Raw genomic sequence first — 25,863 nt, 5'->3', positions numbered from 1 at the left:
GAATTAGGTAGGAATTGAGCGTGGCATAAAATACCCTTATCTTTTGCGTGTTAGAATTTGTTTTTCTAATTATTATGTAAAAAACAAGGATGATTTGTGGAAATAAATCATAAATCGAGGAATATAAATATAATTATTTTTTAAATATATGTCTGACGTGAAACTTAAACTCATAATGTGTATATAGAGTAAAGTATAAAATATAACATATAAATTTGAAATATAAGGTCTCCTATATATGCCCCAACTACAGCTTAAATGCAATTTTCATTATATATTTTTTGTATTTTGATGTTTAGTTTTTTATCTTTTTAGGATAGCAAAATAAGTCATGCAACTTTAATTTTTTTTGTGATTTTGGCCTTTTAGTCGCCGAAGTTTGCAAATATTGCAAGAAAAAAAAGCATGTGTTTTTCTAAATTTTAGAGCTTTTGTTCCCAATGGCCAATTTCTATTAGCATGGAAGTAAATTTTTTGTCCTATCCTTTTTGCATTATGACGTTTTAGTTTTTTTATCTTTCTAGGGTAGCAAAATAGATCCTACATTTTATTTTTTCGCGATTTTGACCAATTAAATTGATTAATGACAACAAAATTAAGCTTGGAATTAAAAGATCAAAATAACAAAAAATTAAAAACTTACAAGATTTGTTTACTACCTCAAAAAGTAAAGTACTAAGATATCAAAATGTAAAAATATAATATAAAAATGGATTAAATACAGTTATCATTCTTAAAGTATCAACTCCATATCAATTATCTACTTAAAATATTAAAACCTTCAAACAAAACCCCGATCTTTAATTTTTAAGTTTGAAAGTTACCTTATAAAAATTGCTTTGTGAAAAAAATATCTAAAATGCCAAAATCATAATTTGTCGAAGCTTTGTCTAATTCTAGTTTTATTTGTTGATCGAATTCTTTTTATTTTTGTAATCCTAAAGTACCTGGGGTTCATTTTCTTTTAATTTTATTTATTTGTCAAACCAAGTAAAATAAATTTATACATACATATAATTACCATATATAAATATATATTGATTGTATTTTTTATTAGTTCATCAGCCCTTTTGAAATTGTATATTATTTTAATTAAATATATATATTCATGTATAAATTTATTTTGGGAAACTAAAATAAATCAAAGAGTTAGATAAATAAGTGAAATTAGAATTAGAAAAAAAATCGAAAAAGGATGATTTTGGTATTTTAGAAACCTCTTACTTTATTTTGTTTCAAAAAGTAATTTTTATAGAGGTAAAATGAACTTTTCAAACTTAAAAATTAAAAATTGAGGGTTTTTTTTTTTTAAAGTTTTGAATACTTTATAGAGATAATTAATATGAGCTGAATACTTTAAAAGTGATAACTGTATTTAACCCTGTAAAAATGACATTAAATACCCCCAACTACATCAGTTGGAATTAACTGCTAGTTGATGTATGTCCCTAGGACCACGTCTAGCTCCCTCTATCGCCATCACTTCAACTCCTGAAAATTGGTACCGTCTTACATTCACTTATAACAAGTACATATACATTACGTGTCCAAAACTTGATTTCATACACATTATGTGTACGTGAAGGAGAAATGAAAATAATATCTTGTCAATTTAAAGTATGAGAATTGAATTTTTGCCAAGTATTGTCCTAGGACCACATCTACCACGCCTGCAAGAATTTATGCCAACTACCTACCTATGAACATACATATGTTGCTACTATAAGGGGAACACCGAAAACATCAACAATAACACAAAACAAAGTAAACAATGGAGGTGCAGAGAGTGCAATCCATTGCTTCCCTCTCTAAGAACACACACACCATTCCTTCTGAATTCATTAGGTCAAAAAACGAGCAGCCGGCCACCACCACCTTGCATGGAGTGGTTCTAGAGGTGCCAGTCATCGACATAGGCCTTACCGATGATTCCAATGAAAAAATGATTGTTGAACTAATAAGCGAAGCGAGTAGGGATTGGGGGATATTCCAGGTGGTGAACCATGGTATCCCTGATCAAACCATATCCAATTTGCAACGAGTCGGGCAAGAGTTCTTTGAGCTACCGAGAGCAGAAAGAGAGTTGATCGCCAAGACTCCTGAGTCCGGAATTGAAGGCTATGGAACTACCCTGCAGAAAGAGGTGGAGGGCAAGAAGGGTTGGGTGGATCATTTGTTTCACAAGATATGGCCACCTGCTGCTATCAACTACAGGTTTTGGCCCAAGAATCCACCTTCTTACAGGTCAGTGGTTGATTCAGTACTAAAGTATTTTTCCTTAAAGATTTGGGAATTGGTAAGAAAACATGATGATTATATGGCAGAGAAGCAAATGAAGCGTACTGTGAGAGGCTGAGAGAGGTGTATGATAAGTTGATAAAGTGGCTGTCACTAGGGCTAGGGCTGGAAGAGCAAGAAATGAAGGTGGCTATGGGGGGAGAAGACACCGTATTTCTAATGAAGATAAACTACTATCCGCCGTGTCCCCGGCCCGACCTGGCCCTCGGAGTGGTGGCTCACACCGACATGTCGGGTCTCACCATCCTCGTGCCTAACCAAGTTCAGGGGCTCCAAGTTTTTAGAGATGGTCACTGGTATGATGTCAGGTACATTCCCAATGCCCTCATCGTGCACATAGGAGACCAGATTGAGGTACGTCTGCTCACTTAGCTTTTTGTCATGATTTCAAGATGATTTTGCCGGGTTAAATATCGGTTCATGCACGCTGGCTCTTCCTATCGACAGATACTGAGTAATGGAAACTACAAGGCTGTGTTCCACAGAACTACTGTGAACAAGAACTGCACCAGGATGTCATGGCCAGTGTTTCTGGAGCCACCTACAGAGCTTGAAATCGGCCCTATTGCAAAGCTTGTGAGCGAACAAAGCCCGACAAAATATAAGACCAAGAAATATAAAGAATATGTTTACTGTAAGCTCAACAAGCTTCCCCAGTGATCCTACAAAACCTGGACGTACGAAAATTGCATTTTACGTACCACAATTAGTTGTTTTTGCTATCCTCGTCTCATTGTCTTTGAACTGACCACATCGAATTGTAATTGCAAAAATTCTGTAATTTTAGTCCAAAGCTTTGATTCCATTAAATTTCTTATGAAAACAACCTTAATCTTCTCAAAACTTAATTATCGGACCTTATATCGTGACCATGTTATTTCTATGAGAAATTTAACGGAATTAAAGTTTTTAGGACTAAAATTGAAATTTTTTTGGAGTTACATAAGACAATGCAGTGATTTAAAAAACAATTGAACCAAATTAAATCACAAAGAAGCTAATCACTTATAAGACACAGAATGCAATTTTGCTCTAGATGTATCAAGAATATATTATAGGCTACTGAATATATATTGCTCTTATAAATTATGCGCTGTGGTGGTGGTTTTAATTTGGGTATTATGTATTGTAAATCTGGAAACTATGGTATCATATTGAGAAGCTTATTTGTTTTTTTTTATTTGGATATTGAGAAGCTTATAAAATCTATTTAAGTTGACAATCGCATTGGTACAAGGGCAAAAAAGGTACTTTACATCTAGATCTATATCTATAATATTTGTATCTATATTGTATATTTATATATAGGATAAATTACATCAACATCCCCAGAGGTTTGACATAAGCAAATACATCCCCGTCAGATCAAAAATTATATATAAGTTTGTTCCGTCTTATATTTAACTCCACCGACAGGGTTTTGGTGAATTTAATATTATTCTAGTATATATAAAAATATGAATTCATTTAAAAATTTCTTTAATTTTTTTTATTTAACTAAATTAATTTCTGTTATGGATAAAAATATAAAAAAAACAAAAACGAAACTTTTCCTTTAAAGAAATTAAAGTTTGATAATATTCATAAACATATGCTTGTCTCAAAGAAGCATTACATATCTAGAAAAATTAATTTGATTACCACATGAATCTTAAAACAAAAATGATAATATTTAGTACTATTTATAAAAAAACGGGAACTATGCAATTTAACTTTCTAGAATACGAGAAACGAGTACAAAAATTTCTGAAAAAAAAATTAACAAATTTTTTCCTGTGTTTTGAAAATTAAGCAAATTACACTCTATCTAAACTATTGATTTACATGAAATTTTTATGCTCATTTACATATCATATGGAGATAAATTGTATTTAACCTTAGAAAAACAATTCCGACACAATGCGACAAGAGTATATTTTACTAGTGCAGAGTTCACAGATCCTGAACAAAACCAAGAAGTACTTGGGTTGAAAATCATTCAACACTATGAACAGGGACAAGGAAGAACAACCGTGGTGCAGTACTCCATATGGAAGTTGAAACCGCCCTTTTCATAAACTGGAGGAGGGAATAAGGCCTTGTAAGAAGTATGTTATGTCCTAGGGACAGAAGACTATGTTCTGTAAATGCCAATATATCGGGTGCAGCTATTCCCCACGGAATTTATACGAACAAGGGCATTTCCTGCAACAAGATTTATCCGCATCTTGTAATGCCAGCTGCTGGTTTAGTTGCAACTTCAAGTTCAGTATGGTTTACTGCAGTGAAGCTGGCACCAATCTTGTTAATGACTGAGTCGGACTGACCGACAATAGTGATGCCACTGTCACACAAGATCTTTGCTTGCAGCGACTTAGAAAGACAGTGAAGCCTGGTGATCTTGTCTAATTGTAGCCCCTGGCCCAGACGGGCACAGAGTACATAAGAGTTCCCAGTGCAAATGAGATTGAAAATGTAATTGATGCATAAGCATAAGCCCTCCATGGATGTGTGCTTTCTCTCATCGCATGGAATTCAGCAATGAAAGTTGAAACCGTACTTAGACAACCAAGTAGTCCGAATTGGATCCCGGATGCAACAGTGTTACAGTTCGTAGATTTAACCTGCGAAGAAAAAGACTCAGTGTTAACGCAATAAATATTATGTTACTTTGGTGCTAATTCCCATTATACTCGATCCTTACCGCTTTCTTCAGTGTGGCGAGTGCAGCCATAACACAGGCTGCAAGAACATTGGCAGCAAGAGTCCCAAAGGGCATCCATTTTACCATGCCGTTTTTTCCTAGGCCACGCCCATTAAGACGAGCCAAGAACCACCTAATCCAGACACCAAAAGGTCCAACCATGCAAGCTAAGAACAACTGAGCCTCACTGCTACCAGTGTTAAACTCATCCTTCTCTAGACTTCCAAATATACCCCATAAGAGGCCCAGCATCAACAAAAGCATCACCATAAATGTCAAGACACAGCGGTACGTATTTGAAATACAAGCACGAAAGCAATTACTAATGGCACAGAAGGATCTCATATTTGATTGTCTGTAAACCCATTTGAACCCCTTGGCAGTCTCAATCCCAAAAACGATGGAATAGGCAACCAGAAACAAGCCTGGAAAGATGCAAAAAGTTCAATGACAAGATTAAAACATGTCAACCATAACAAGAACAAAGAACGTGTGCACGGCTTTCCATTATGAAAAGATCAATAAGGAACCAGTCTTGTATCATATGAGCTTGAAAAATTCTTCCCTTAATACTTTTGAAGTATAATTACCTATAAGAATGCCAAGCACAGCAAAGACCCATCGACCTTCAACGCTGAGGTCAAGCATCTTTTGGTTCCAACCACTGAAAGTTGTAAGGCTTCCAAGGAAACCAGTTGTCAAACCAATAGCTAACTGATCTGAAATTTTCAAAAGGTCTCCTTTGAAAACAACTCCTAACCATCCCATCAGAAATGAACCAACCTGCAAGAGTAGACATTAGCATCAAATACAGCACAGTATCAACAGAATCACCATACAGAAACATGGAGCATATAGGAGCTAGAGGGCAACCATATTCGAAGGGAGATCAAGATACATGTAGCTCCCATCACTTGTTGCACCAACTACCTCAGGTCCAAACAGTTTCTGGAGGCCATATCTAGCTAGAACCTGACCGAGATATCATAAGGAAAAGAAACTTACAATGGTACAAAACACACTGAAAGAGACGTATGATCATTCAGAATTCGTATATCCATCTGCAGATATTAACTGTATTATTTAGTAAGGGTGATGTAAGCCACCAATTCTAGGAACCATCCATATACAGAACGGGGTTTAGTAGATTACCCCTAGAATTCCAAATACAGCAAGAGAAAGCAGACATGTAATGTACTCCAACAACCAAGGAACTTCTTTCTCATCCTGCAAAGAAGCCAGAAAGAATGTAAATCACCTGATCAACATACGAAAAGTTAAAAAACTTTGCAATAAGTCCTGCAATAGCACTAAATTCGAAAAACCGATGCACGGTAGAGGGCAAAAGAAAAAACACACTTTCTTTTTTTCTCCAGATTGAATAATTGCATCAAGAGAAAGGGGAGATATGTTTTCCAAAGCTGATGGAGTCACTGGGAAAGAAGTATTAGTGTCCTCTGGAATAGGAACGACAATTCCATTTTCTGCCACATTATCCAAGGAGAAAATACTCCTCCCACTTTCACTGATTCTGTTGCTGTGAAGTGCCCTATCCCCGATATCCCCAGCTTCAGAGACAGACTCACTTTCAACGGCATCATCATTTTGTGCGGACGAAGTAAATGATATACTGAAAGAGCGCCTCCTTGAAGAACTGGCATGACTCAAACGACCAAAGGAACCACTTCTTCTAGATTCTAATTCCTGATATTGATGATCCATAATTCTTTTCTGGTTGAAATCGGAGACTTGAGCTGGCAAGATAGAGAAATTTCATTTCAATTGACTGTATTCTAATTATTAATCACTATGATGCAAGCACATATGTCCAACTATAAGCCGTAGCTAACTACTCCATTTTTCCAATCTGAAACCAAGGCTCCAAAAGAATGTCGTTGTTGAATTTGTTACAAGATGCCAAAGCAAAAATAATAAATTTGTAAAAGAACGTCAATAATACTTATCTGTAACATGGTTAGGAAAATTTGGCGCTAGAGGAAAGCAAAAATAATTGAGTTATTGAACTAAAAAAACAGAATATATGAAAGAGACAAGTCCTTCGACAGAATACTAAAAAACAAAACAAGACAACAAAGCAACCAAATAATAATTATTACAAATCAACCATGTGATCTGACAAATTATTGCAGGAAGGTGCAAAAATATAGTATCTATCAAATTTATAGCTTAATGTTCAGTTATAAAAGCAAGAATCAATAGCCCATTTATGAATAAAAAGTGGCTATCAACCTATGAGCTCTGGGTATCATTCTCTTTCGACATTATGTGTAGAACCATGCAAGTGAAAAATCAAGAGTCCTTTAGACTCAAACATCCCGTACTCCTGCAAATCTATACTTTTAGACTGTTAGTTATAACTTCCTTAACAAGCCCACCAGAAGGCAATAACACAGAATGGCCTAATGATTTAATACTGTATTGGCAGAAATGTAATACCGATATCTTGCCATGTGAAATTATTCTGTATGGTCTCCAGAACAACATATGGCATAAACTTCCAATTTATACTAATAATGTTGCATGTGGAGCCAGTATACCAGAGTCACTTCTGGTTATGCATAATACTAGACCAACGACAATTAGGTTTGTCAATGCACAGACGTTTTACAATTTACAGAGTAAAAATTATACTGTCAAGCCTGCACATAGGTTACAAGATCATGTCTGTGGAAGAGCCTGAATTCTCCAATAGAAATTGTTCTGTCTAGAATACCATACTTATGTATCTTGGAGCCACTGCATAGCTTGAGTAAGAAATTCTACAAATGCTTTAGTCGATTGGTTTTTGAAACAAATCTCCACAGGTCAACACCACATCAACCTCCTTTTTCTTGTGAAATTTTTACAGTTGGGGCACATCAAAACCCTTGTCTACTAGACTTTTTGTTCCATTAACAGAAGGCTTATTTATTTTCTGTTAAAGAAAAAAAAATTACTATCCAAGAAGCTTGAGTGCTAGACAGAAAGATTAAACCAACATCTGATTAGTCATTCCAAGATATATTCCAAATGATAAAGAAACAATCAAACAGGTTGATAATTGTTTGATAAACAACTAATACCATATTGAGTTAAATGCTATCACGGTGTTTAAAACAGTTTCTCGGATTGATTTAGAAAATTGTTGCACAGGACCAGAAGAAGGAAAGAGCCAAAAACAAATCTGAATTTCTGTTCTATAAAGAAGCAGTAGAGTTTCTTGGTAAGCACAACGATAACCTTGGAAATCTGGAAATAGAATTAAATAATCGCGGGCCACTGAAAACAGTGCGTCCGTGATGGCTTTTGAAAAGTAAAGAAGAGCAGGAAACTGAAAACAAGGAATAAGTACACAAACAACATCAAGAAAATAAATGCAAGATATCACAAAGTCCATTTATAGAGGTGAAAAGGTGTTTTCTGAAAGAGACTTATGAACATTTTCAAATTAGAGTGAGAGAGTCATGTCTTCCACCACTTTGAACTTTATGTGGGAAACCACACAACCAGTCAAGTATCTGTCTTCATGCATAAAGATTAAAGCTAATAAATAAAGAAACATAGAAACTCAAAGGACCCTCAAGAATCACATCAAAAAGCTCTCTTTTTCACAGACCTTTTCATTTTCAATAACCTCAAAACGTAATTATGGAAAAAAGAGAACGTCCCACGTTGGGCTGCACTAAAACTAATAGGCCCCCAGTTCAGCTATATGTAATCATTTCAAGAGTTCTCACAAAGAATCCAAAGAAAGAAAAAAAGTACATACGCATAAAGAGAACAAGAAAGTAGAGAGAGTGTACCTTGAAGAAGACGACTTCTTGAGAACGGGACTAGAATTAAAAAGACACAAAGACCGAACAGCTATCCTCTCTGGAGAAGGAGAACCAGAGGGGGGTAGTGGGGTTTTAAACCTGGGATTAGGAATACGAAGCTTGTGTACGAAATGTGTGGGCATTGAAATTGTGAATGCAGAGGGGCGGGGGGGGAGGGGTCAGAATATGCAAAAACGGGGGGTTGTTATTGTTGACGTAGAATGAATGGCAATCACTTGTATATGACTTGCCTCCGGATAGTTTGACGTTTTGTTAGATTTATCATTCATTGATGAGAGAGAGAGTTGACTAACTGAGTTGTCCCATTTATCATTCATTGATGAGAGAGAGAGAGTTGACTAAGTGAGTTGTCCCATTTACCATTCATTGATGTGAGAGAGAGAGAGAGAGTTGAGTGAGTTGTTCCATGCGGCTCTTGCATACACTGTATTAAAAAAAATTATTCAAATTAATTTCGGCTCAACTGAATAAATCACAAAATAAATATAATATATTTATCATTTAATTAACTAAATTTCTTTAAATTATATTCCAAAATTACACCACAAGACTATCACATTTAATAATCTAAATTTGTGCAAGCTCAATTTAAATTAAAAAAAAAAATCTACTATGACAAAAAAATTTCCTTTATTTTTTTGGGTCAATTATACTCCGTCTCATTCAAAATTTGTCAACTCATATGGCCTGTAAAGCAGGCCCGAACCCTATTGGGCTTGTGTTGGAACCCTAGAGTGGGCCATAGAGTCGGCTGACATCGGCTAAGTTAGGAAAAAGGATCGTTGATGGGTTTGTAAGCCCATTAAGCAGACCACCTTAAACGCCATGAGATGACCAAGTCTTCCATTATTGCAGTCAAGGTACAGGGTTTCTTGGATAATTCCCACGATGTTTCTTCGAACCAGAATCCAATACAACAGATCAAACAAAGTAGATAAAGGTGAGTTGTAAGATGAGCATGTGGAGCAGGTTGGCGGATTTGACTGTTTCATGCTCATGTGCTTTAATTTATTAGGTTCACTATTAAATAATACGACCTCGTTTAACTTGTGTTGTACACTTCAAAGCTTAAAAATAATCTTTCATATATAACCACTTGACGTTCTAACAACCACACTATATATTAATTATTACTAGACATTATTATTAAAATCATCCTCCTTGTATTTAAGTATAGGTATAGCCCTGTAGTGGACAATAATGCAAGACTTCCGACCTTATCACACCTATAAATAAAGACCTTATTGTCTACGACTACAACTCCTTACAACCATTTCGTCAACTTCATCATATATATTCTTGATCACCAGGGATTTTAATATAAGGTGCTGTATCAAGCATTAGAATTACGTCCTTCCAACTGATTTTAATTTGTTGCTAGAGACACAGAAACATTGGTTTTCAGAAGTTAGTTACTTATGTCGTCGTCCATGGCGAGTTCTATTATCTTTGGGCACAAATCGACTGCCCTGATCCCGACAAAACCCTACGCCAGGACTCAGCAGCAGGTTTTGTGTTGGAATCCGATTTCAACGTTGGGTATGATCTCCAAGTGCAGAGTTGATGAAAACTGTTCCTGGGGAGACAAAACAAGAGTGATGTCTGATAACAAAATGAAAAGGTATCTTCCGACTCAACCTATGTACAATTCTTGTGTTCATTATACACAAACGCACTAGTATGATACACGCGCGTTTATTAAGTAAAATTTGCTAATGTTTTTACTTTTCAGGAACCGTTTGTTCGTCGTGTATGCCAACAGTGTGCCGGGAGCTCCATTGCCTTCCGGACCACCACCTTCCAAATCCATGTAAGTTGAATTTCATCGTACGTACTCATCAATTTAAGACAGTATATTATTCCTTGAGATCAATGCTAATCATTAAGCCTTTTGGTAAAAAAACATGGAATTACAGGAGTTGGATTCTGGGATTTGTGGTGTCATTTATTCTACCCTTTTTCACCAACAAATGGGGGCCATTGTGGGTTATAAAAAGTAAGCGCACGCACGCCAGCTTCAACATATATTATTAATTACATGCAATAACTTTTCCTATTTTTCGTCAACGATAATTAGAATAATTAATGTTGTAACTACATACATAGATTAAAAGGTTGAATGAATGAATGATGTGCAGACAGAATTGATACGGCAGTTCAGACAGTAGAAAACATGGTTGAGGCCGTGGAGAAAGTGGCGGGGGAGGTAGACAAGATTGCAGAAGACATCGCCGACGATCTTCCCCAAGGAAAACTCAAAGATCTTGTGGATTTTGTCGAAGATATGGCTGAAAAAACAGCTAAGACTGCCGATTCTCTTGACAATATCATCGACAAGGTACGTACCACTACACCTAATTACAATTAATTTAGTCGACGTCCTTATTAATTAATTGTAATCCCGTCTAAACACAAACGACTTTTATAAAAAAAGTCTTGATTAATTAATATTTAAAATGTACGTACGCCGTGGCGGCTGTTCTGATGAACTCATCGATCCGTTGTCTTGGTCCAATGTGAAAACAGAATTTCTCCATTTAATTACTTGCATCATGACCTTCATTTTGAAATAATTATTTGACTCATCCAAGATAAGTAGATGATAATCTAATTAATCAATTAAGTCGTCTAGGTATGTGAATTAGCATGCAGCAAGTTGATGATGATCATGTGCAATTCTGCTACAAATTATCATTATAAATTCAGTAACGTACGTACCTCTAGCTAGCTGTGATCCATAAGAGGTGTATATATAATTAAAATCGAATATTAGCAGATTTGAAGCATATATTTATATTATAATTAATCATAATAAAATTGTAAATGGGTGGGTGCAGGTACAGGAAGCTGAAGATCAGGTGGAGCACATTGTGGAGTGTGCAGTTAAAGAAGCCACAACTTCGTCTAAGAAATAATTAAGCAAAATATTCACAAATTATAATCACCACGATTATTTTATTCGTTCGAAAATATTCTAATGTTTTAATTCATGTAGTAGATAGAATAATTGGTATTAGTGGTTTCCCAGTTACAATTTGTATATAAATGCAATAAAATTTTGGTTTCATAATTTAATTGTTTTGTTAATTATTATTGTTGAAAGTTTTGGTTGTATTTATCAAGTTCTGCTCGTACTTATCCTTTTGTTCTCAGTATTTGTTTTTTATTAGTATTCCAGTATTTAATTTTTATTGAGTTTGTTTACCAACTAGAGTTCAAAATGAGTTAGTTTTCTTCTTTAGTTAGGACTCTATTCTTTATATATAGTCTCATATCTTTGTACCTTTAGAACGAACGAGGGAGTTTAGACGAATAAAGAACGAGAGAGTTTAGATGAATAAAGTACTTAAGTTTTTTGGATGAATGAAGTCTAGTTTTTCCTTCTATAATTTATTGCCATGAATATACTCTGTTCCCCACACCTCAAATTTTAACAATTATCCGTCATGATTAATTTTTTGGCACTTTTTTTTCCTCATAATTAACTAGAGATATATATTTTTAAATAAAACCTTGGACAAACTCTATATATATAATTGGTCCAAAAATGTAAACTAACACAAGAGAAAAATAAAACGAAATTGATGCATTACTTGACTTTGTGGCCTATAATAATTAGTGATCAAATAAATAAAAATGAAATGCACAGTTAAGAAATTCTCTAGAATTTGAAAAATAATTAATAAACATGATCAGTAATGATAATTGTGATGAAGAATGCATGATGAATTATTGATAATTCTCAACATGCAGCCAAGAACATGCCGTTAGGTAGAGCAAACCCCAGTGGGAGTACTCGCATGTTGTCCCCTTTCACTGTATTCACCGTTCACACTTGGGGAAAATGTTACTTTTGTCTATACTTTTAATGGTTAAAAATTAAAATTTGTGATAAATATTTATTGTTAGCTATAGTTAGATAAAATCGATACAATAATTTAATTTATTCACCGTAGAAAATACATTTTTCCATGGTTATGAACCATGCAAATGAAAAGTTAATTATGACAAATATTTTAGCTACACTCGTAAAAATTACAGCTAACAAACGATTTTAATTACGGCTAAAAAATTACGAATTATTTTCTTTTATTGATAGAAAGGATAATTCCTTGCTGCGAGCCTTCTAGCACCACCGTAATAAGTATATCACATCTATTTTAAATTGATTTGATTCGATCAAACTTAATTGGAATAAAAATTTTCTAACAATTTCCCATACTCTTGTGAAGGAATCCAAAAATCGAGGCACACAATATTTCTTAGGGCTTTCTAACTTATTAATTTCTTCACTGTTTTCATCACTGAAATTAATAGTTATATACAAAATTAACATGTTGCATGGTGGCTAGATCCAACGTTAATGCGAATAAGAGTTCGATTGCAATAATAAAATCAAAAGGTACAGTTGTAGTCGATAATTTGAATATTACCAAATTTCTTAAGAAACCATTGTTTGCAACATCAAACGTAATATGTAAAATCATAATGTGCATTCAACCAATCAATCTTTGTTGTCTACGGCAATAATATTAGTGGAATCTTAGAGTGGTGGTATATATCAATAGTTACCAAATTGTTACATTTTTCACCCAAAAATGGAGAAAGGGACCACTGTGGGCACTTAAGATAAGGGGTTTGAGCTTTGAGGTTAGGCACACCTACTCATCACAAGATTCAAACTGTAGCAGGCGGAGGAGACAAGACACAGCCGATATAAAAGATGATGATGTTATTCAGTTGTACCTCTCCACCAACCATCTACGTACATGTGGTCTGTTAAGGTTAATTAATATAGTAACTACAAGTTTATTAAAAAGACATGTGGTCTCATTCTTTAGTGGTAATGAAATGACTTTTCTACCTTGATGTGATTTTTGCCTCCATAAGTATACTGTGACGAAAAGTATTCTTTCGGGGGGGGGGGGCACGGCAATGGGGGGGGGGGAGAAGAATACGAGAAAGATGTGAAAGTAACTCTTACTTGGATGATTCCCCTGAGTCGAAACAATGGGGCCATATATATATGTACCAAGTTGCCAGATTTGACCACTTCAATCAATGTGTTTTTCCTTTCTTAATAGCAGATGATATTTCAGCACCTAACTAATATTAAAATTACAAAATATATAATTAACACAATTAGGATAATCCATTAAAACTGTCATTAATCAATCATATATAATCCAGCCATTACAATATCCTAAAAAGTTGTGCAGAAGGACCACTAACGTTAACGTTGCTGAAAAAATGAACAACTTTTAGTCTTCATAAATTAAATATTATATAAGTATCACACTTCTTGATCCCAACAACTTTGTTGGTTTTCGTGGCAAAAATTTAAATTATAAATTGTCTAATCAATATATCACCCTTTAATTAATTATAATAAAGTTTTTTAAAATGTGAATTGTATTATTTTACCTAATTAATATCTAGTGATATTTAGCGGAAAGATATGTATTGATTAGATCCATGAGCAAGTACTAGTGCATGTGAGTCCAGAATTGCATTATTGGTAATGCTGCGAATGCATGAACAATAATGGACCATAATTGTACCATTTCTATACTTATATACGCACATGCTTCTTATGCAAACATTTTACTATTATTTCCAACATCATAATTACAGATAAATTCTTATCTAAATTAGATAGGTTATAATGAATTATCAATCACGGAGTCAGTATCATATGATTAATCACTTTATTCAAACTGTATACTAATTACACGATAAGTATATTGTATTTATCGTATAATTAATTTAAATTCGACTAAATTCAATATAGATTGAAATTTCCCGTAATTACCTTTCCCACGAGCAGTAGGTTGTCGCATGTATGTCTATAAAGTGAAACCCCTGGCCCGGACCACGTTCTACAATACATCAGAAGCTCCTGCAAGAATATTCACAAAAATCATCTCAGTTTGCCTGATCAGTTGCACAGACTACAGAGCATGGCAACTTCTTCAGCCAGGTGCAACTGTAACTTCAACTTCCCAGCTCGTTATTGTACGCCTCCGCCTCCGACCACCCTCTCTTTCAGTCCCTTGCAAAACGCCGTTACCTCAAAACATAGGAATCAAACACATTTTCAAGGCAACAATCTTCGGCTGCAATGGAGCAACGTTGGTAAAAGGTAATCTGTATGCTGCAGTATTACTGTCACCATCGACTGATGTTATAATACATCCATTTTTTGGACTACTTACGAACAGATATTCTTTGAATTTTAGGAGATTTGTGGTTTACTGCAGCAATGTTCCACCCGAAGCTCCGTTGCCTTCTGAACCATCTTCCAATTCGTTGTATGTTTAAGTTTCGTGTATATATAATTCTGAATTTTTTGTATACTTGAACTGATTCTTGGAAGAGATCCTTCAGACAGTCATGATCTAATGCTGTGAAATGGGTCCTTCTTGCAGCATAAATCAGATCCTGGGAGTACTAACGACAATTGTTGTCCCATTCCTGAGCAGCAAATTGGGGCCATTTTGGATCTTCAAAAGTAAGACTCATGCGAGAGTAAAACTCAATAGATGAACAGTCAATTGTTTGCAATAATTAGCTGACGTTCGAGTAATTGGTGTCATGTGTAGATAAAATTGAGAGTACAGTGGAGACGGTGGAGCAGATTGTGAATGTGGTGGAGAAGGTGGCGGAGCAGGTGGACAAAGTGACGGAGGATATCACCGATGATCTTCCTGAAGGCAAACTCAAAGAACTTCTTGACTTTGTTGAAGACATGGCGGAAAAAACCGCTGATACTGCTGATTCAATCGGAGATATTATTGATAAGGTTCAGGAGGCAGGTGAAAAGTTGGAGTCAATTGTGGATTCTCTTGATGGTGAGGAAGAACAGACCCCCAAAGTTGCAGATATTCAGAAACAGACAGTTTGAATTTAATTAGTATTTGATTCATATGCTTCTTTTCCACTTTTTGTAAATGCAACTTGTCTTTATGAAGCTCTTCTTCTGGTAGTTGGACAACAATTTAATCACGGCTTGGGTACAATGAAAAACAATCAATTTGGTGTGTCTGAAGATTTCAGACTTTTCAGTGTAATAACAGATGAAGAACAAGATTTGAAACTAAGGGAAAATTACATCATCAAAGGCGCACAGCGTTTTCTTAATCAAATGAAAAGAAATGGAGGGACAGCAGTTCAAGCTCATATATATCCGTCAGTGCTGTTGAAGGGTCTTCCCCCTTTTATCCCTGAAACACAAAGCACAAAAACGTTGATCGGAGTCCGACGTATGAATAGCAGAGCAAGTAATGCAAGGATTTTACATCATTGATGGGAACCAGTTGATTGATATGAAATGAGTTAATTACCATCTGGGAACTTCACCACCAGTGAGTCGCTGTAAGAAGATTCCTTGGTCAAGTAGTTGATCACGGTCTGTGGAACAGCCTTCATTGGATGAATTATATTATGCCTTTTTGTCAACTTCAGACACTTGATATAGGGAAATGGAGATGGACTTTGCTCGAGGAGACGAGGATCCATTGCAAGAACCTTAATTTCCACAAACAAAACAGCACAAGTTCATTATGCTGACCGAACATCATTGTATAATGCAAATTCTCAGTAACTTCACTGACAGGACCTGTAGACGTAATTGAATTACCTCTATTGTGTCCAAGGTTAATGTAACAAATTTTGCATTTCCGAGTTGTTGAAGCATCCTAATCAAATTCAAGGGCATCTTTGTCTTGATATCATCTGTATACGGTGGTTCAAGAACCGCAAAATTATCAAAGTACACCTCCTCCAAGCAAGGAAAATCCATCTTTGGGCACACCAAGGAAACATAACCTTCATACCTGAATGAAGTTAGACTCGGACTTGAGATCAGTTCCATCTGTAGTTCCCGTGAAAAAAACGGATCTAGAAACGATATTTCCAAAATCCTGAGCTTTGGAGCAGAGATGATTAGCCCAGACACCTGACACCGATGCAGAGTCAACTTCTCCAAACCAGGAAAGCTCGAAAAGGGCTCCCTTGAAAAACTATAAAGATCATCATTGAAGCTGAAAGTTTCGAGACAAAGGGTCTTGAGGTTTGGTAACTCAAACGACTTTGGTATAACAATACTGTCAATATACTGCCTCAGCCTGAGTTCCTTTAGCGATTTACTAGCGAAAAGGCCGTTAGGGAACTTGACAGGCGGAGAATAACAATATGCATCGATATCAAGGTGTTGAACACCGTGATTGATTGCGTAATCCAGGCATTTCTCAACAAATGCTGAATCTGTGCCAGCCATGTGGCTAGACGACAGTTTGAATTTGGCAACATTGGAGCTGTGATCGCGTTGAGAAAGGAATTGAGTCACGAAATGCATGAAACGAGGCATGAAGCTTTGGTTGTGATGTGACCAGGCCAAGTCCACGCCACTTTGGACGGCCAGGCGTCTGAAGTTGAAGTCGAGATTAGGTAGGGAAGTCCAGAGGCTTTTCCATCTTTTGGATAGAATGCTTGTCTGAACAGCCTGTTTGAGGTCGATCCAGGAGAGGATGTGTTGGAGAATTGCATCGGGTAATTTGCTGATTCTGTCTTCTGCCATTTCCTCTTTTTGATGCGTTCGATCAAACTTCTTACCTATGTATATATGCAAGTTTTCTTTATTTCTCTTTGACTGATTCAACTTTCTTCTATTACTGGTTTTGCTCTTTTGCATAACGCAAGCATTGCGCTGACTTTCAAGTCTACTGTATAATGTTTGTAGTTATTGTACGTGTTAGATCACATTCGATGGGGAGGAATTAGGCCCAGAACCCAACTTCAAGACTACCCTAAAGTGAGCGAGCAAGCAGGATTAGTCCAGATAATAGGCCTGAAATTAGAGTCCAGGAAGAAACTTGTTTTCATAAGCAAACATTCTGGGCTTTCTCCCAGTTCTTATCAGGCTGAGTTTTCTTGAAAAAGACAATTCAGAGTCTGCTAAGGCCGTGTTTGGTTCACTTTCTGGTGCAGAGCACTGTGACCTTTATGTCTATAATGATCAACAACTCTGGACTCTGCCGATTCCCACATGCAAATGCTGCAGTTGATATAAAGGCTGAAAGGAGAAAATGCGAAAAGGGAAGTAGGTACAAAGTCAATAACACAGCCAATAAAGAAGCAAAAAACACAGAAAGTAGCCATTGATAATGTTATAGTGTGTCTACACATTCTTGATACTGATAGTACCTTAAACTTTTCAGGTATGCAACTCCAACCCATCATCTTTCCGGGCCCAACCTGGATTTGGCATAACTAAGTTCTTCTTCAAATGGGTCGGATCTTTCCACTTGGGCCCATCTAGAATCTTGTTGTTATAAATCCATTGTGACCGTCAATTTATCGAAACATTAATTATGTTATTGCATCAATATCTTGATAAATTAACGGATATATTGATATTCAAAGATAATAAAATAAATGACAATAAACTCAAATTTGAGTGGAAAAAGAGTGGGAGAGAAGAAATATTTGATTAGTTTATACATGCCCCCATTAGGAAAAAAATGCAAGCAACCCCCTGTGATATGTAAATGAGCAAATTATCCCCCTATGAAAAAAAAACTTAGCAATTTACCTCGTATTTTTTAAAATGCAGTAATTTACCATCTTGTATTTTTTAAAAATAAAGCAATTTACCCCCATAGATATGGAGGTAAATTGCTTCATTTTAAAAAAAACACAGGGGTAAATTACAATTTCTTTTTATAGAAAAATAATCTGCTCATTTACAATATCATATAGATAAATTTCATTAAACCCCATTAGTGGATCAAAAAATAATACTAGGAAACAAATGCAAACTTCCCCCAAACACAAATCTGTGTCCGCATTGTGTTGTCCTTGTACTGATTCTTGACGTAAAAATGCATGGTTGGTCTCACATCACATGAAAAAATTTCTGACTCTGATGCGTGTAAATTTGTGGAAAAAAACAGGCGAAAAGGGCCCAAATCCCCCACCCCATGTGTGACTTTATCTTCACTGTTATGGGGATTGCACGGCCCTGATCAAGATTTGGTCCTCAATTCATATGCTTACAATGTGAATAATTCCAACCACTAATGGAGTTTTCTTTTCTTCAATTTTCCTTCTCTTTTTCTGGGGAGTTGGGGGTGGGATGGGGTGGGGTATGGGGGTTTGGTTTGGTTCAATCGATTGTGGCTTCATTCAATGGATTAGGTCGTCTGTTGTTGTTATGCAACAATCATGACCCGTGTGTGTGATCTGTAGGTAGGGTTGAAAAATAAATTAAACTATTTCATACATATTCCTTGGAAATGGATTTGTGAAACTTAAGAAATTAAATTCAAACAAAATTTGTTGTTCGAAAATTTTTCAAGCTTGGTTCGAGATCGATTCAAAAATAATAGTTAAATTATTCAAACTCCGCTCATGTTCAATCCAATTAAAGTTGGTTAAGAAATTAAAATACATGTCGTCAAGCTGGAAGAAATATAAGTAGCAGAAACACAAATATGGCCACTTTTCTCAATTTATTCAAAAAAATGATATGAAATTTCATAATAAATAAAAACATTAATTAATTAATGTTTCTAATCATTAGTACGAAGAGAAAACCCTAATAAAAATTGGGATGGTATTATTTCATGAGTGGTCAAAGCAGATCCAATCCATGATATTCATGATCAGATTGAAGAAAGATTTGGAAAGTTCGGAATGAATCCCTAAATTATATACATAAAATTGACAAGACATGAGTTGTGGGTTTCCAACTTTGAAGATATAGTGTATGATGAAGGGCCTACTCAAAAAGACGAAAAAAGGAAAAAGAAAAATTGTAATTAAGAATATCCCATCTTTTCTACTTTAGTTTTAATTTGTTTGGTTTATGACAATTCAATCCTTAATATTCTTTCATCAAAACATGCGATTCAATTCTTGTTAGGTTAATATTCCAATGATGAAAAAAGGTTGTCGTAGCTATTTTTAGGCTTTGTACGATTTGATTTAATACTATCAAATTTAAAAACTAATTAAATAACCGAAAATTACTATTAAAAAGTATATTATATTGTACCTATAATTATAAGACTCGAATTCATTATTTTTTAATTATAATGTATCAACCTTATCACGTACGAAATTAATGCCTCATTCGCCTACTTTTGGTATTTAGGTGTTTTAATAATATGGTGCATGGTAATTATGTAACTTGGGATGGGAAAAATATGAAAATTCCTGTCATTATGAAAGTTTCAGTTTGATGATAAAATTATAATCAGCATATTGGGATCAATTAATATTTATTACGATTATTTATTTTTAATTTAGGATCAAAATTGAAACTAGTTGTTGAACCATATATCAATGTGAACTAAGTCATTTAATTTAAATGCCACCTTTCTTGATTTTTCTTTTCTTTTTTTTTTTTCCTCTTCCTATTGTGCTTTTAGGATAGCTTTTTAAATCATGATTGTGTCTTGTTGATCATAACTTGTACATGCGATGTAAATTAGGCACATGCACCTCTTTAATTTTTTTTAATTAAGTTATACCAACAAAAATTATTAAGACAACGATGTCTCAATTTTTTTATTTTTATTTTCTAAAATTTTTAAAGATTCTGTAAACAGTCAATTGGTGGTTGATTAATAGAGTGTAGCACGTCTTGTCAGATTAGTTAGGCAGAAATCCAATTATGTGACATCAAGTTAATTATGGGATCAATTCATAAATTTGATTGAAAACGATTCCATCCATCAAAATAATTGAGTTCAATTCACGTAATCTGCACCAATTTGTCAAATGCAAAATCGTGTAGTTTCATACCCTAACAGAAGCCGATCAGGTATAAACGAAATTTTTTTGAAGAGGATGTAAGTATTATTTCAAAAGCCCTTTGAAAAAAGTTTAATTTTACATGTTCAGATTAAGTTTAAAAATAATTGAAAAAGGAGATGATATATATATATATATATACTCTTTTTAGAAAAAATTTAATTTTAATTCTAAAATTTGATGTCATATATGCATGTCGCATGATATAATTAAATTTATAATTAGATCCGACTAATCTTTTATCGATGGCGATAAACGACTATTACAAGAAATTTTAATTACTGCAATTAAGTATTCCATCACTAAAAGTTCATTATTACAAGGAAAAAGAAAACAAAAGGCATTGGCTATAGTGCAAGGAGAGAAAATAATTAAGCAACATCATATTAATTAAGGATCAAATTGAAAAGAATATATAATAATCCCAAAAAAACAAAGGGAGTTACATTTCTTAATTAACACAACATCAATGGCCACACATGTTGAAGAAACCCTTCAAACCAAAGACAAGAAATCAAAGTCTTAATTAATTTTTTACACACTTAATTGACTCCATATATATATATGTATATATAAAGGTTGATATGCTAATTAAACCTTAATTTTTATCAAGACTGTGGAGGGTAGATAGGTAATAATGTAATCAAACTTTGTGCTTAGGGCACTGATAGCACTTGGCGAAGAGGCCAAATGTGTTGATTTGGTGGACGAAATTGACCATACTAGCCCACCCTCCAAATCCGAAGCCAACTATAAACACCCATGCCACCACAAATATGTTCATCACGTACAAACCAGTCCACCCTCCAACAATTCTTGGAGCCCTCTCCACTGCATTCTGTCAACATTTAAATACAAAATAATATAAGTTTATATATATAGTATGACATTTTAGATTTAACACGAGATTGCTATTTTTTATCGAATAAAAACACACTAATATTACCCTCCAAATAAAGAGAAAAATGTGATTTTAGTCATGCAAATATTGAGAAATTAATGGCAGTTTTAGTCTTATACGAATTTATTTTGATAATTCTATCATGTAATTTTAAAAAAATTATATATTAAGGACAAAAACGATTGAAATATGCTACAGAGGCCGGAAAAATTCACATGACATGCACGCTACTTTTTGTCCTCAATCTATGAAAAATTTAAATTACAAGACAAAAATGTCTAAATGGATTCATGAAGGACTAATTAAATTGTCACCCCGCATACTTACGGATTAAATTGTAATTTCTTTCGAGCTTTTAATAAAAATGAAAGTTTTATTTTCATTAATAGGAAAAGTTTTTTTTTTAAAAAAAAAAAAATGTGAAATGAGAAGCATGATGAGAATTAGGTAGGTTTAAGTGGAAAAGGCATTCATTGACAATATATCACAAACCTAAACTTTTTTCCTTCATTTTCTTGTTTAGCTTTATTATTAATTATTTCCCTGATGATCACATGAGAAGGTGTTGTCTATTTCATGAGCTGCCTAACATGTTGAAAGTGGTAGCTCAAGAATCCCTCTAATCTACTTTATCCAATAATATATACCTCTCTGGCTGATGCGGAAGCAAAAGTGATCATATGTGCCATGGCCGGAATAATGTAGACGGTGAAGCTAACAAGCAGTGATCCGACGGTGGAGTTGATTGGCCCGAAGAAGGGGAAAATAATAGCTAGGAACCATATGGGAATCACCACAGGTAGTCTGGCTAGGGCGCGCTTGAACAGACTCTTAGTTTTGTGTACGCCGATGAATTTTTCCCACACGAAGTACAAAGGCGTGCACGCGAACCCAAATGTTATGAACTACGTACAACAACATTTATTTTATTCAATTATGAGATAAATCCTAAGAGGGAATTATGAAATATAATCATATATAGAGTTGTACTATAATTGATGATGATATACACCTGATGAATGAGCATGAGGATGACAGCAGTGTCTCTAAATCCAGTTCTTGGGAGCAAAGCTAAAGCGTTGGATCTGTTGAGGAGCAGATCTCCAAAGGCCCAGTAAACAGCACTAGCTGATGGAAGTGTTAGTGTTAGCACATAAATTGTCGCCATCAAGTATATTAGCTTGAACTTTTGTGGCTTCCACATCGCGTGCATTATTCCCCTACACAAAATAAAGAAAATAAATCATATCGTATCATAATTGTAATTATTTTTATTATATATGATTCATTACATCATTCAATACGTTTCATTTCAAAAATTGATTCAAATCAACTAATACGTTCAAACGAGACCAAAAATAATAATAATAACAATACTATATAGAAGTAGACATATACCCATCTTTTAATAAATTCTCTTTCGCCTACACTACAAGAAAATAGAGCGTGTATATATATGATGACAATTAATTAGAGACAGAAAATAATTCGTCTCTGAATCTTACATATTAGCGACGAATTTTAGAGAAAAGTAATTTCTTCTTAAGTTAGTAATAAAATTTTAAATCAGAGACGGATGAGATATTTAGCCTGTGTTTTACTTTCACTAAAAAGAACTTTACACCCTTAATTCCAGGAAGCATGTTTCATCTTTACATGTGTATCAGAAATATATGTATATAGAAGAAGATGATGGAGTGAGGAGATGACTGACACAGTGACAGCATGGCCACCAAATGTGTAAAGAATGTTGGTAGCCCCAGTGAAGTAGAGAACCAATCCTGCTGGCCCTGAGTGCTTCACTCCTTCAGCCTTAATTAATACACTCAAATCAGGCCAAACTTCCACTTTAATATATACATACGTACCACAATTAATTAATTAAGAATATGCATGTAATAATATGAAAAGAGGTGGGTGGGTAGGTGGGTACCTGTCCGTGGATGAGGGAAGCTATGGTTAGGTACCAAGCTGTGTAGGATGTCATAATAAGGCCTAAAAATGACCAAATCCTGTAGTTGTGGAATGAAGGGATAAACACAGTTGTTGCACAGCATGCTCCAAATATGTAGGTCCATGTTCTCTTATCAAGATTGTCATTTATGTAGTATATGTTGCTGCACCATATGACCAAACCCCCACACACAAAGTCATTCAAAATTAATGAATGTTGCAATAATTATTACAAAAAAGTAAATGGAAGTACGTACGTACCTTGCACATGCAATGAGCTGAATCACAGATCCAAATAGAAGAAATGTGCAGTTGAAAAAGAGGCCTATGTTTCTCCAGTGTTTCCCCAACAGCCCATCAAGAACTTCAAACCACTGCAAATTAATTTCAACTATTAATTAATTAACAAGATTTCATTTTGAAATTAAGCGATGGATCGAAGAAGCCCATCTCATCAGTTCAACGTAACTTATACCTGAATGACATGGTTTCTGAAATCAACCTTCTCCCTCTCCTTTCTAGTTCTGTACTCAACATAAAGCACACTGATAAGGTAAGCAGTCCAACTCCCCATCAGTCCATAAAACAATTGGAATAGAATCCCAGACACCATCCCAAGTTGTGAGAACGAATAAGGTAGTGTCAGCAGCACTTGGGCGACCTACATATCATCATCATCATCATTACCACGTACATGTATATATATATATATATAGAGAGAGAGAGAGAGAGAAGGTTGTGACTTGTGATATTGGGAAGAGAGAGATCAGGAACGTACCTGATTGGAAGCACAGCTGAACCATGCATCATAAACAGAACCACCATTCCAGAAAATCTTTGACAAGGTGGTCTTAGCAGCAGAGGTGGTGGACTTCCCCTCATCATCTTCTTCCCTCTCCATTTCTACGTAGTTACCCGCAACTACTGTCTCCACCTTCTCTGAAGCCATTGCTGCTACCTCTGCTCCAGATTTTTACCACTAAAGCTGTCAAGAGTTGTAGGGAGTTGCTCTGCATATATATATAACACTACTACATGATCAATCAAGGGGGTTTTTTGGTGGGTTGGGGGGGGGGGGTAGGTTAGGGTGAATGTGCATATATGATATGTGTGCTTCTTTTTCTTTTAACTTTGCTTACTTTGTTGCAAGCCAATGTGTAGTGTTTGTTGAGCAATGATTGGGTCACCCATGAAGGGACCTAGTTACATTAGCTTTTGAATTTTCGGATTGAATTTTTATTTTAAATTTATTATATATATTAATTAAAAAAATAGAATATAATTTAAAATAAAAAATTTAATTCGGTGGGCTTAATACCACCTCACCATCTAGTGGCAGTATATTATCTTCTTGCAATGTAAATTAATTAATTAATTAATTATTAGTATTAGAATATTAACAATAAGCTACTAATTTTTCTTTCTTGGGGACCCTTTTTTTTTTTCCAATTGGATGGAGGGAGACAGAAAATGGGCATGTCTCGGCCATTGGAATTGTGTGGAAATTACATAATATAAAATTAACAATTTATTTCTATTTTTTTGTTGTAATTTACAAAAAGTTTGAAAAGTTTCTGCTCTGATCAGATATGCCGGGAAATAATAGATTACTTATAAGAGTATTTATAAATTATTTACTAACATATTCCTCGTATCAATATAATAAATTGAACCCATAATTATCTAATCACAGATAAAAATGACGCAAAAAATTATATTTAATAATTGTCTCTCACTTATATCCCTATTTTAATTGATACTCTAAAGATGTTTTAGCAATAGAAACAATTCTTTTTTAGTTTACCATTGAAATGTGTATAATATGAATTATTAACTGATTAATTATAATACACCACAAAAAAAATGAATGACCACTACATCCCAACTAATTTCAACAATCAAACTCCATTTATTTCTTTTGTGGGCCTAAGGGTAATGGGCCTGAGCCGCATGATCCCACGAGCGGGGTGGCCCACAACAGCACTTTCCAAACCCAAAATTATTTTAATGCTCTCATGAATATACGCAGCTGCAGAAAGCATAAAGGCATAAAAAGAAAAAGAAAAAGAAAAAAAGTTGGTTAGATTTTTATTTGTAATTATTATTAATTATTTAGAGGAGAAAAATTAAGAAGAAATTAAGGAAAGATGGAGAGAATGATGGCGTGTGGGTAGGGGTAGGGGATAGGGGTTTAGTGGTAAACATGATTAGTGGCACTGGCACACGTGTGCCAACTGGATGAATCCACTAATAATTCCTTTTTGGTCCTTTTTTTATGTCTCAGTTTTTGCTTTTGGTCCCCCAAATTAAGTTCTACTAATCATGATCTCCAGGATGGGGGGTTGTTATGATAATAATAAAGAAAAACAAAAGAT

At 34.7% G+C, this 25,863-nt stretch overlaps 6 protein-coding genes across 8 annotated transcripts; 3 read left to right on the top strand and 3 right to left on the bottom strand.

The window, feature by feature from the left end:
- Positions 1,735-3,103, top strand: LOC105176681 (flavonol synthase/flavanone 3-hydroxylase). Its single transcript, XM_011099566.2, has 3 exons — positions 1,735-2,244; positions 2,325-2,652; positions 2,746-3,103. The coding sequence occupies exons 1-3, from the start codon at positions 1,772-1,774 to the stop codon at positions 2,956-2,958; spliced, it is 1,014 nt and encodes a 337-aa protein (XP_011097868.1). The 5' UTR covers positions 1,735-1,771; the 3' UTR covers positions 2,959-3,103.
- LOC105176669 (fluoride export protein 2) lies at positions 4,016-8,980 on the bottom strand. 3 transcript variants are annotated; one of them, XM_011099554.2, is made up of 7 exons: positions 8,065-8,469; positions 6,341-6,735; positions 6,134-6,208; positions 5,855-5,953; positions 5,572-5,764; positions 4,982-5,406; positions 4,016-4,901 (listed from the first exon to the last, which is right to left on the bottom strand). In XM_011099554.2, exons 2-7 carry the CDS (start codon positions 6,701-6,703, stop codon positions 4,683-4,685), a joined length of 1,374 nt encoding a protein of 457 aa, XP_011097856.1. In that variant the 5' UTR covers positions 6,704-6,735; positions 8,065-8,469; the 3' UTR covers positions 4,016-4,682. The 3 variants fall into 3 exon arrangements, with proteins under 3 accessions (XP_011097856.1, XP_020547468.1, XP_011097848.1); XM_020691809.1 differs by lacking the exon at positions 8,065-8,469 and adding an exon at positions 7,232-7,919; XM_011099546.2 differs by lacking the exon at positions 8,065-8,469 and adding an exon at positions 8,785-8,980 and having other exon boundaries at positions 4,017-4,901.
- On the top strand, positions 10,062-11,887 carry LOC105176659. Its single transcript, XM_011099534.2, has 5 exons — positions 10,062-10,438; positions 10,550-10,627; positions 10,734-10,813; positions 10,956-11,155; positions 11,655-11,887. Exons 1-5 carry the CDS (start codon positions 10,236-10,238, stop codon positions 11,730-11,732), a joined length of 639 nt encoding a protein of 212 aa, XP_011097836.1. The 5' UTR covers positions 10,062-10,235; the 3' UTR covers positions 11,733-11,887.
- On the top strand, positions 14,651-15,802 carry LOC105176650. Its single transcript, XM_011099522.2, has 4 exons — positions 14,651-14,959; positions 15,057-15,128; positions 15,246-15,328; positions 15,420-15,802. The coding sequence occupies exons 1-4, from the start codon at positions 14,778-14,780 to the stop codon at positions 15,719-15,721; spliced, it is 639 nt and encodes a 212-aa protein (XP_011097824.1). The 5' UTR covers positions 14,651-14,777; the 3' UTR covers positions 15,722-15,802.
- On the bottom strand, positions 15,542-18,053 carry LOC105177740 (F-box/LRR-repeat protein At3g26922-like). The gene is made up of 3 exons (XM_011100987.2): positions 16,457-18,053; positions 16,161-16,344; positions 15,542-16,040 (listed from the first exon to the last, which is right to left on the bottom strand). Exons 1-3 carry the CDS (start codon positions 17,507-17,509, stop codon positions 15,994-15,996), a joined length of 1,284 nt encoding a protein of 427 aa, XP_011099289.2. The 5' UTR covers positions 17,510-18,053; the 3' UTR covers positions 15,542-15,993.
- On the bottom strand, positions 21,034-24,540 carry LOC105176641 (auxin transporter-like protein 3). Its single transcript, XM_011099511.2, has 8 exons — positions 24,267-24,540; positions 23,964-24,149; positions 23,750-23,862; positions 23,469-23,652; positions 23,250-23,347; positions 22,548-22,755; positions 22,183-22,440; positions 21,034-21,472 (listed from the first exon to the last, which is right to left on the bottom strand). Exons 1-8 carry the CDS (start codon positions 24,435-24,437, stop codon positions 21,278-21,280), a joined length of 1,413 nt encoding a protein of 470 aa, XP_011097813.1. The 5' UTR covers positions 24,438-24,540; the 3' UTR covers positions 21,034-21,277.

This window comes from Sesamum indicum, linkage group LG2, assembly GCF_000512975.1.
Source record: "Sesamum indicum cultivar Zhongzhi No. 13 linkage group LG2, S_indicum_v1.0, whole genome shotgun sequence".
In the NCBI taxonomy this organism is placed as follows: domain Eukaryota; kingdom Viridiplantae; phylum Streptophyta; class Magnoliopsida; order Lamiales; family Pedaliaceae; genus Sesamum; species Sesamum indicum.
The sequence above is the reverse complement of the archived record's forward strand: the minus strand, read 5'-3'. Positions and strand labels throughout refer to the sequence as shown.

What these genes read in the sequence shown, in the direction of transcription:
- LOC105176669 (XM_011099546.2), bottom strand. Translation starts at nt 6,703, where the DNA reads ATGGATCATCAATATCAGGAATTAGAATCTAGAAGAAGTGGTTCCTTT. An exon ending in CTGTATTTGGAATTCTAGGG is followed by an intron (nt 5,954 to 6,133) that starts GTAATCTACTAA and finishes TATCTCGGTCAG; the next exon opens with GTTCTAGCTAGATATGGCCT. An exon ending in TCGCCACACTGAAGAAAGCG is followed by an intron (nt 4,902 to 4,981) that starts GTAAGGATCGAG and finishes TTTTCTTCGCAG; the next exon opens with GTTAAATCTACGAACTGTAA.
- LOC105176681 (XM_011099566.2), top strand. Translation starts at nt 1,772, where the DNA reads ATGGAGGTGCAGAGAGTGCAATCCATTGCTTCCCTCTCTAAGAACACA. An exon ending in AAGAATCCACCTTCTTACAG is followed by an intron (nt 2,245 to 2,324) that starts GTCAGTGGTTGA and finishes ATTATATGGCAG; the next exon opens with AGAAGCAAATGAAGCGTACT. An exon ending in ACATAGGAGACCAGATTGAG is followed by an intron (nt 2,653 to 2,745) that starts GTACGTCTGCTC and finishes TCCTATCGACAG; the next exon opens with ATACTGAGTAATGGAAACTA.
- LOC105176641 (XM_011099511.2), bottom strand. Translation starts at nt 24,437, where the DNA reads ATGGCTTCAGAGAAGGTGGAGACAGTAGTTGCGGGTAACTACGTAGAA. An exon ending in TCAGCTGTGCTTCCAATCAG is followed by an intron (nt 24,150 to 24,266) that starts GTACGTTCCTGA and finishes GATGATATGTAG; the next exon opens with GTCGCCCAAGTGCTGCTGAC. An exon ending in CTTCCCTCATCCACGGACAG is followed by an intron (nt 23,348 to 23,468) that starts GTACCCACCTAC and finishes GTATTAATTAAG; the next exon opens with GCTGAAGGAGTGAAGCACTC.
- LOC105176659 (XM_011099534.2), top strand. Translation starts at nt 10,236, where the DNA reads ATGTCGTCGTCCATGGCGAGTTCTATTATCTTTGGGCACAAATCGACT. An exon ending in TCTGATAACAAAATGAAAAG is followed by an intron (nt 10,439 to 10,549) that starts GTATCTTCCGAC and finishes TTTACTTTTCAG; the next exon opens with GAACCGTTTGTTCGTCGTGT. An exon ending in CCACCACCTTCCAAATCCAT is followed by an intron (nt 10,628 to 10,733) that starts GTAAGTTGAATT and finishes ATGGAATTACAG; the next exon opens with GAGTTGGATTCTGGGATTTG.
- LOC105176650 (XM_011099522.2), top strand. Translation starts at nt 14,778, where the DNA reads ATGGCAACTTCTTCAGCCAGGTGCAACTGTAACTTCAACTTCCCAGCT. An exon ending in GAACCATCTTCCAATTCGTT is followed by an intron (nt 15,129 to 15,245) that starts GTATGTTTAAGT and finishes TCCTTCTTGCAG; the next exon opens with CATAAATCAGATCCTGGGAG. An exon ending in GCCATTTTGGATCTTCAAAA is followed by an intron (nt 15,329 to 15,419) that starts GTAAGACTCATG and finishes TGTCATGTGTAG; the next exon opens with ATAAAATTGAGAGTACAGTG.
- LOC105177740 (XM_011100987.2), bottom strand. Translation starts at nt 17,509, where the DNA reads ATGCAAAAGAGCAAAACCAGTAATAGAAGAAAGTTGAATCAGTCAAAG. An exon ending in TAACCTTGGACACAATAGAG is followed by an intron (nt 16,345 to 16,456) that starts GTAATTCAATTA and finishes GTGGAAATTAAG; the next exon opens with GTTCTTGCAATGGATCCTCG. An exon ending in GGTGGTGAAGTTCCCAGATG is followed by an intron (nt 16,041 to 16,160) that starts GTAATTAACTCA and finishes TTTGTGTTTCAG; the next exon opens with GGATAAAAGGGGGAAGACCC.